Below are 9,511 nucleotides of genomic sequence, written 5' to 3'. Positions count from 1 at the left end.
TTTTTTAATTTTTTTTTTTTTTTTTTTATTATTATTATTTTTTTATATATATATTATATAGATATTTGTATTTAGTATGAGTTATTAGTATTTCATTATCGGTTTAGTGACCAAGACAGCTTGTCAAGTAAATTAATTGCCAGAATGACTATAAAACTTGACTTAAAGAGGCTGATGATGGAATGTTGTGATCTAAACTAAATGCTGCTGTAATTACTAAAAAGATGAATCCTTCCCTATTCCAGATCCTAGAATGCATCCATCACATCAGTGCCTTAAGTGATCTGTGCTGTCAGGTAAACAAACATAATTTATTCACATGTCTGTTTCTGCACAAGCACTATGATGTATGAGTTGTAATTTAAATGCAGTAGTATTCTTTTATTTAGCATGAATGACATGAACCTCAGCCCAGTGGGCATGGACCAGCTCAGCGTGCCGCCTGTGAGTGCAAGTCACCTCGGCCTCCCCACATCCCCAACGCACAATCCCATCAGCACTCCAGGTCAGGAATCAAATGCCTCTAAGATGTGTGTGTATATATAGAGAAGTATGGAGAAGTAACACATCAGTTTTATTTCAGGCATGCCAGTCGCTATACCCAGCTTGGGTCCATCACTTGGGCCTCTTCCTTCTGCATTGTCCCTGATGTTACCCATGGGTCCTTTAGGGGACAGAGGCGTTATGTGTGGCCTTCCAGAGAGAAATTATACATTACCACCTCCTCCATACCCACACCTGGAGAGCAGCTACTTCAGACATATCCTTCCAGGTAATGTTACTGAAAAAATGTTAAGGTGCATTTTAAACCAGTGGCTGACAATCTTTTTTGGACCTAGGAATTCCCTGAATGTACAACAAATCTAGAATTTCTTAATAATACGGTATAATGTCTTATAATAATGACTAACATATCTTTACAACTTTTTGCAAGGATCCTGGATTCATTGTGCCACACTGTTTAGTGTCAAACAGAAAGAAATGTATGTTTGTTTAATCATTCAAGATGAAGTATTATGAATAAAATGTCTATTAAAATATAATTTTTAATGTGTTTAATTTGCTCTATAGAGTTATCTGAACCTCTTGTTGGCAGAAATAATATATTCTATCAAATATTTTATTTCTGCTAAAATACATTTTCATATAAAGCTTTTGAGCAAATTAATTTTTATTTTTGTAGGCAAATATATATAGTTTAATAGGATATATTTTAATAGATAAATATATAGAAATATATTTTTATAGTATGATTTAAGCACATTAAAATAGATTTTTAAATTATATTACTATATTTAAATATTTTTATATCTGACAAAATACTTTTTTAATCAAGCTTTAGGGCAAATTAAGCTAATTTAAAATATTTCTTTTTATATAGGAATGAATGAGTGAATGAATGAATGAATGATTACATTTTTAAATCAGTGTTTAAATACAAAGTCTGTATTTTACATACAAAATTGTGTTTTGTATGTACTTTAATTAAAATGTATTGTTGGCAGAAATAATATATTCTATAAATTGTTGAAATGTATTTTAAATAAAACTTTAGTGCTAATACATTTTTATTAATTTTTGTTGGCAGAAATAATTGTTGCTTAGACTATATTATTTCAGCAAACAACACATTTTATTATATAAAACTTTAGAGCAAATTGAGCACATTTAAATAAATGTTATAAACAGAAATTTATTTTTTGAAATTCTATAAATAAAAAAAAATGTTTTATATGCTTTATTTGCTGTAAAGCTTTAATTAAAATGTACTGTTGGCAGAAGTAATATATCGTATAAAATATTTTATTTCTGCCAAAATACATTTTAATGAAGCTTAAGAGCAAATTAAGCTAATTTAAAATAAATTTTTAATTGTTTATCAATTCACTGACCCCATGCAGTACCTTCATGGAACCCCAGGGGGCTTTAGATGTATTTTTATTAATGTATCAAATGAATAAAATCTAGCCTTCTTTTTTTAATCTCTTTAGGTATTCTGTCATATCTGGCAGATCGTCCCCCTCCCCAATACATTCATCCCAGCAGCCTTAACATGGATGGGACTCTTTCCGTGTCCAACAACAACCCCTCTGGCTTAGACCCATACAGTGGCCCCGGCGGCCCTCTAGAACAAGGCCTGGTGACCCTAGACACAAGACAGGTCGGAGGCCAGGCTGATCTCCACCAAGGAGGCACTCACGAAGTTCAGCTAGACGCCACAGGACTAACCATGGAGTCACGTGTAAGTAGTCCGATGTCTCCTGATGGAATGGAAGAGGACTTGGCCACCATGGAGGGTGTCGTGGTGGCAGAGACCCAGCAGCAGCTGGGTACCAGACCTCAGCCTCATGAGGGATTGGCAGGTGTGAACTCCTCAGGATGTGTGATGCCCCTGCATGGAGCAGGGCTGGAGCTCCCGGTGGTGATGGAGCAGGAGCACATGGGTGGCAGAGTAGGAACCAGCACTACAGGAGCGGGCGGTCCAAGGACACTTGGTGAAGTCTTAAATTCTACTGGAGAACTGAACTCTGGGGTGGTTAGTGTGGTGCTCACGGGGGCCATGCCGCCTCAGGCTCAACTAGAACCGGTATCTCTACATGGACCTTCAGGAATGGGACTCGAGCCTGTTAATGTGTTGCCCATCACCGCAGAAGTGTCTCTTGGGCCGGACAACAGTCTGGTGCTAGTGAACTCTACTTTACAACTAGAAGACTCAACATCTAATAAGGAAAACATGGCCACTGCCTTCAACATATGTAAGATTTGCTTGCCGATTTTGAGTATTGGAATGTGTTTCAGTCCAATTTCATGCGTTTGATTTTTTTTTAGGGTGCACTTTATGTGAGCGGTCATATCCGTCGGACTGCCCTGAGCATGGACCCGTCACATTCATCCCAGACACGCCCATTCAGAGCAGAGCCCGTCTCTCTCTGCCCCACCCCCTCTGCCTCCGCATTTCTGTAGCAGATGAACCCATTGGTACATACTTTGTGTACAATTCTCAAAATATAGTGAATACTTTATTGTGTAGTGTCCTTATGATAAATGTTACAGTTGTTATTAAATCAATAACAGTAAATTATGCAAGACTACAAGCAAATAACCCTAAACCAAACTTTAACCTTCTAATAAGTATGTGATGTTAATACATATGATAATATTGCTCAGAACTTATTTATTATACTCAGTATATCCAATATGAACTGATACCAATAAATAAATAAAAAACAGTAATATCGGCCAATAATCTACTACATGCTACCAATAAATTATGAAACTAGCTATATAATATCTTATTGCTAGTAAAATTTAGCCAGAAACAATTGACTACTTTTCATTATTGAAGATGTTTGGTTAACAATTTATTTTACAGTCTCCTTGTTACACATGTAACATGTACTTACTATATTAATAACAGTAATTTATGCATAATTACATGCAACTAACCCTAAACCAAACCCTAATTCTGACTCTAACACTATAGTAAGTACATGTTGTTAATTAATGTTACTTAGTAGTAAAATGAGTAATTACACTGTAACAAAGGCACCTTAAAATAAAGTGCAACCGATGTTTGGGTGAGTGACTTCATAAGTTAGCTTGTTAATTGTAGTTAATGGGAAGTGATGTCCATTTGCTTTTGAAAATGGAGGATTTTGTTAGGAGCCATTGTTTGTTTCCTTCAGGTGTGTTTGCTAGAGAGACCATACCCTCCAGGACCTGCTTTGGGCCAATGATCGGACAGCATTGTAACAGTGTAGAACTTACAGACTGGTCTGATAAAGGTACTCCTCAAATATGAAAGGTACATGCCACATTTTTAAATATAAGTGAATTGGCCAAACAGTTCTTCTTTAAAAAAAACTGTAGAACTTACAGACTGGTCTGATAAAGGTACTCCTCAAATATGGAAGGTACATGCCACATTTTTAAATATAAGTGAATTGGCCAAACAGTTCTTCTTTAAAAAAAACAAAAAAAAAACGTATACATTTTTGAATGCACACTACTGTTCAAAAGTTTGGGATCAGTATTATTATTATCATTATTTAAAGAAATTAATATGTTTGTTCAACAAGGATGCATTAAATTGATAAAAATTGACAGTAAAGACAGTTATGTTGCAAAAAAAATTCAATTTCAGATAAATGATGTTCTTTTGAACTTTGTATTAATCAAATATTCCTGAAAAAATGACAGTTTCCACACAAATATTGAGCAGTACAAATATTTTAACATAAAAATAATGAGAAATGTTTCTTGAGAACCAAATCAGAATATTAGAATGATTTCTGAAGGATCATGTGACACTGAAGACTGGATCTGCTGAAAATTCAGCTTTGCATTCACAGGAATAAAGTACATTTCAAAATATATTAAAATAGAAAACAATTATTTTCAATTGTAATAATATTTCACAATAATACTGTCTTTACTGTATTTTAAAAAATCAGCCTTGGTGATCATAAAAGGCTCAAAAATGGTAAAAGTTTACCTACCCCAAACATTAGCAAGGTAGTGTGTACTACTAAATGGCATCATCTACGTCATTTTATTCACTATTACACTGACATGTCACGTTGTAATCCTAAGAATAGCTTTAATAGGTCACTGTGCGTTTAATCTAATGTAGATGTTCCACAATGACATCCAAGAGTTCTGTATTGTGACGACAGATGAGCATGAATGCAACTGGATGATGTTTGTACGGAAAGCAAGGTAACCACATCCATAAAAATTATTTTCATGTCACTTATTTCAGGAAGGTCTATATTGAAACCATGCATTGTATGAAAACAATCAGGTAGCTGAACATCAAAATCAACTCTATTTGCAGGACTACAGAGGAACAGAATCTCGTGGCATATATTGACAACGGGAAGCTGTATTTCTGCACATCCAGAGAGATTCTGCCAGATCAGGAGCTGTTGTTTTATTACGGCAGGGACTACAGCAGACAGCTAGGTGGGACTTCCTCTTTCATGGAACCCTCTGCCTTAACCTGTAAGAAGGTAATTGTACTGTATATCCATATAAGATCTGTTCATTTCTGTCTCATCAGGTGTGCCCAGAGTGCCAGAGGGCCAGATATGTCATTGTGGAAAAGAATGTGGCTCTTTCACAGAGTTTAAATCCCACCTCAGCAGCCATGCCCAGAGCCACGGCCCCACCCAGGACCACCCTGCTCACGCTACACACAACCAATCCCAGTCACAAGAGAAAGTGACCAATGAGTCGTCCCAGTCCGCTTCCTCCCCACAGTGGCAGTGCCACTCCGATGTGCATGAACATTCCAGCAACAGCAGCAGCAATGGGCACGGTCGCGAGAGAAAGTTTAAATGCAGCATGTGCACACGAGCGTTCACTACGTCCACTAAGCTAAATGTGCATTTCATGGGGCACATGGGCATGAGACCACATAAGTGTAGCTACTGCAGCAAAGCCTTCAGTGATCCCAGCAATCTCAGAAAACACCTGAGAATCCACACAGGTCAATGCACATGTTGTAGATAATTGCCTTTGAAAATGGCATTTGAAACTGTTCACAATTGTGAAACTGTAATAACAAGCCATTTTGATATAATTACAAGTTAATAACATTTTTAAATCCATTATGATTTAATGATATAAAAAAAATCAAATCCTGATGGATAAAATTACACCCGATCCCACTTGAAAATGCATTACATAGAAACAAAGTGGTTTATGAATTCTGGTAAATGACCTGAGGTTAATTTGTTTTCAGTGAAATTACTTTATTATTGGCCAGAAAAATGTGCTCTCATCATTACTGCTCTGCTCATGAAATATATATGTTTTTTTCTGCAGGTCAGAAGAACTTCAGGTGTACAGTATGTGGGAAGTCTTTTACTCAGAAAGCACATGTGGAATCTCATATGGTTATACACACTGGTGCCAAGAACATTAAATGTGACCATTGTGACAAGATGTTTGTGAGGAAACAAGATCTCAAACAGCACATGTATTCACATTCACTGTAAGACTATATTTCATATTTTATTTAAAGTATACATTTTAAATATCCCTTTAAAATGTATAAATAATGATATGCATTATTATTTTATATATTATATTTATTATATTTAAAATGTATTATTATATTATATATTAATATATTTTATATGTAATATAAAATGTAAAATTGTATTAATATAAATAATATTAACTATTATTAAATTCTGACATTTCATAGTCCAATCAAATCCTACAATTTTTTTCCTGTTGAAACATTTTATTTAAATGCAATAAATTAATTTAAATGTAATTTAAATGTAATTATGTAACATTTACGTAATATATAACATTATGAATTTAAAATGCATGGAGAATGTTGCATGTTCTCCAAATATTTTACTTTCCCTGACAAAACCATTTAAAAATATGATTTACACGTATATGGAATCTTGTAAACCTGTCATATTCATAATTTTTTCTTATCTGCTTTAATAGCCTCCTTTCTTTATTCCAGAGACCGTCAGATAACTTGCCCAAAGTGTGACAAACAATTCTTGAAGACCGACCATCTCAAAAAACACTTGAACTCTCACTACGGGAAACGGGACTTCATCTGTGAAAAGTGCAACAAGGGCTTTCTCACTAAATACCACCTCACACGCCACCTCAAAATCTGCAAGGGTCCTAAGATCGGTCGAGGGCCAGCGCAGGGTGAGGAGGAGGAGGGGGAAGACGAGGAGTACGAGGATGAGGAAGAAGCTGAAGCCAACTAGGAGGAGTGTGGAATAGGCATGAGAGGATTTACTTCAGAAAAAAATATGTAACGGGATGAATCCAAACCTTATCTAGCCTATTTATTTGTCCTTTTGTGTGTGTTCTTGTTCTGCCCATCAGCCTTTAATTCCTGATGCCTAAATTTGTGTATGCCTAAATCAAATAGCCAACAGAAGTGTAATTAAGATTTAAATAAGTTTAATAAATTATGCATCACATATTTTTAAGTCAAGTGTCACTGTTAAATGTATAAATTATTGGTCAAACAATAAACAAAAGACATTGCCTTTTTGTACATTTTTGTTTACAGTGTTCCTTTATTTTTTTTTCTGAGTTAACCTGTTAGTTCAGTCAGCTCATTCACGGGAGCCATGCCTGTTCTGTACTCTGCATTTGTATTGTAAATAAATGAATATTGCATTTTACGTGCAAACATTTGATTTAAAATGCAAATAATTATGCGTCACAATATGCTACACTTGATGCAAATGAAAAACAATTTTTCCTGACAGGTTTTATTGGTAAATATTCAGCGACGTCGCCCCGTCGACACAAAATTCCAGACAAGAGCAATCGATCCAGAGCTAGCTGCACCTGTGTGAACTCCTCCACCTCACAGGCGGTTGAGTTTGGAGCTAGTCTGTTGAAATAGCTAATGCTTAATCTCTCTTTCACCATGGCAACGTCTATGAAGCTCAATACCGGGGCAGATATGCCCATCGTCGGACTGGGCACATGGAAGGTATGGTCTAACTTCTATGAGAGATCGTGTTACATTATATAAGTGCATTCATTTAGCTGGCACGTTGCATGTGGAATTCACGCCCAAAAGTTTTTTTAAATTGCATGCAATATTGAAATATGAATAGAATAGAAAAGACACTTTCAAAAGAACACGTTTATGTTGCACAGTAATAATGAGTTTGCAAAAAGTGGGAAAGGAATCTTACAGGGCGTAGTTCAGACGAGAGAAGTTGCAAAGACTGTTATGAAAAGTTTGGTTTAACGTTGTGTAATGATGGTAAATAAACGGTAGCAGTCCTCAAAAAATGAATGTCTGTGTCTAGAGAGTAGTTTGGTCATAGTGAGTAAGCAATTTTATCTCTATCAGTCTTTTGCGTGGCTATTAACTGATAACATCCAATACTTCCTTTGTTTGATAGATAAGATGAGGTGAGAGAGAGGTGAATTTATACTGAAGTGACTAAAGAAGAAAGAACATTGTTGTTATTCTCCATATGCAGAATCATATTGGGGAAAAAGCAAAACAGTTTACATTGTGCAGTTATTTGTTTCATTTTGATTTTCTTTCATTTTCCTTTTTTGCCCCTTTCCTTTCCTTTCTATTTTTCTTTTTCCTTTCCTTTCCTTTCCTTTCCCATATCATTTCCATTTTTCTTTTCCCTTTCCTTTCCTTTCTCTTTTTTCCTTTCCTTTTTGGTGATTATATTCTGTCGTTTTCTTTCCAGTCTCCTCCAGGTAAAGTGGCAGAGGCTGTGAAGGCAGCCATCGCTGCAGGGTACAGACACATCGATGGCGCCGCCGTGTACAACAATGAAATGGAGGTCGGAGAGGGAATTCAGGCCATGATAAAAGATGGTGTGGTTAAAAGAGAAGAACTTTTTGTGGTCAGCAAGGTATGCCAGCTTGCACCATTTATCTCAAGAATGTTTTTTTTTTAATAATGGAAGGTCAAGTGCTGATTTAGTAGCTTTGTGATGAAGGAAAACGAATTCATTGCATGTCATTTTGTTTCACAGCTCTGGTGCACCTTTCACGAGAAGGCCTTAGTGAAAGGAGCTTGCCAGAAGACGTTAAGTGACCTGAAGCTGGACTACCTGGATCTTTACCTGGTTCACTGGCCAATGGGCTTTAAGGTGATGTATTAAAAAGTTTTGAGAAAGTCCATATGAAACACCTTCCTGTCTCATTTATTTATAGTATTTATTGTTGATCTTCAAAATGAAAGCTAAAATCTCACTGTGTAACAATAATCAGAAATACATTCATCATTGCTTTTCAGTCTGGGCCAGATCAGTTCCCACTGGACAGTGAAGGGTTAACCATTGGTGATGACACCAGTTTCTTGGACACCTGGGAGGTATGAGGACATGGTTTTGATTTAGCCTATTTGATTTGTGAAGTAAACATTCACATTCCTTCTTAACAAATTAATCTGTTTGACATATTTCTGCGTTCATAACAGCTTTTTACTGCAATTCCAGCAATTGTTTTAGCTGTATTTAATTAAGTGTAATTATGGCATAATGTTTGTTAGGCTATGGAGGACTTAGTGGATGCTGGGCTGGTTAAGGCCATTGGCATCTCCAACTTTAATCGAGAACAAATTGAAGCCATCCTGAATAAACCAGGACTCAAGTACAAACCTGCCAACAATCAGGTCGGTACCGTATACTCTTTAATAGGCATCAGTGTGCTTTCATTTGACAATTACAGACGGCCCAAGAAAGGTCAATATATATCTAATGACCAGCATTTCGCCTACAGCAACTGTGTAATTCAATCAATACTCCTTCAATTTCCTGCTACTTGTCAAGAACAGGCGCAGTTATTTGTCTGGATATAGGCTTAAAATATCATTAGGACACTGCTTGACTTTTAGTCCACAGGCCTAATGCTTGTTATAAGGGAGATTTTGTTATAGGGAGTGCAGTATGTTTTGTTTCATGTATGAATAAAATGGAATATCGAAGTTAAAAAACAGCATTTATATGCAAAAAAAAAAAAAAAAAGGAAAGCA

General features: G+C 35.9%; 1 protein-coding gene and 1 pseudogene across 1 annotated transcript in view; both read left to right on the top strand.

Moving 5' to 3' along the window:
- Positions 1–6,977, top strand: part of LOC107676938 (PR domain zinc finger protein 4-like) — an 8,557-nt pseudogene extending 1,580 nt beyond the window's left edge.
- A 328-nt stretch (positions 6,978–7,305) lies between these two features.
- Positions 7,306–9,511, top strand: part of LOC107676933 (aldose reductase-like) — a 4,812-nt gene continuing 2,606 nt past the window's right edge. Inside the window, exons 1-5 of the mRNA XM_016471679.1 lie at positions 7,306–7,492; positions 8,220–8,387; positions 8,511–8,627; positions 8,774–8,851; positions 9,029–9,151. Coding sequence (XP_016327165.1) covers positions 7,406–7,492; positions 8,220–8,387; positions 8,511–8,627; positions 8,774–8,851; positions 9,029–9,151 — 573 coding nt within the window. The 5' untranslated portion in view covers positions 7,306–7,405. The remainder of the gene's footprint in view (positions 7,493–8,219; positions 8,388–8,510; positions 8,628–8,773; positions 8,852–9,028; positions 9,152–9,511) is intronic.

Source organism: Sinocyclocheilus anshuiensis, unplaced genomic scaffold, assembly GCF_001515605.1.
Source record: "Sinocyclocheilus anshuiensis isolate Anshui unplaced genomic scaffold, SAMN03320099.WGS_v1.1 scaffold380, whole genome shotgun sequence".
NCBI classification, from domain to species: Eukaryota; Metazoa; Chordata; class Actinopteri; order Cypriniformes; family Cyprinidae; genus Sinocyclocheilus; species Sinocyclocheilus anshuiensis.
Note: the sequence above shows the minus strand (reverse complement) of the source record. Positions and strands in the feature narration are given on the sequence as shown.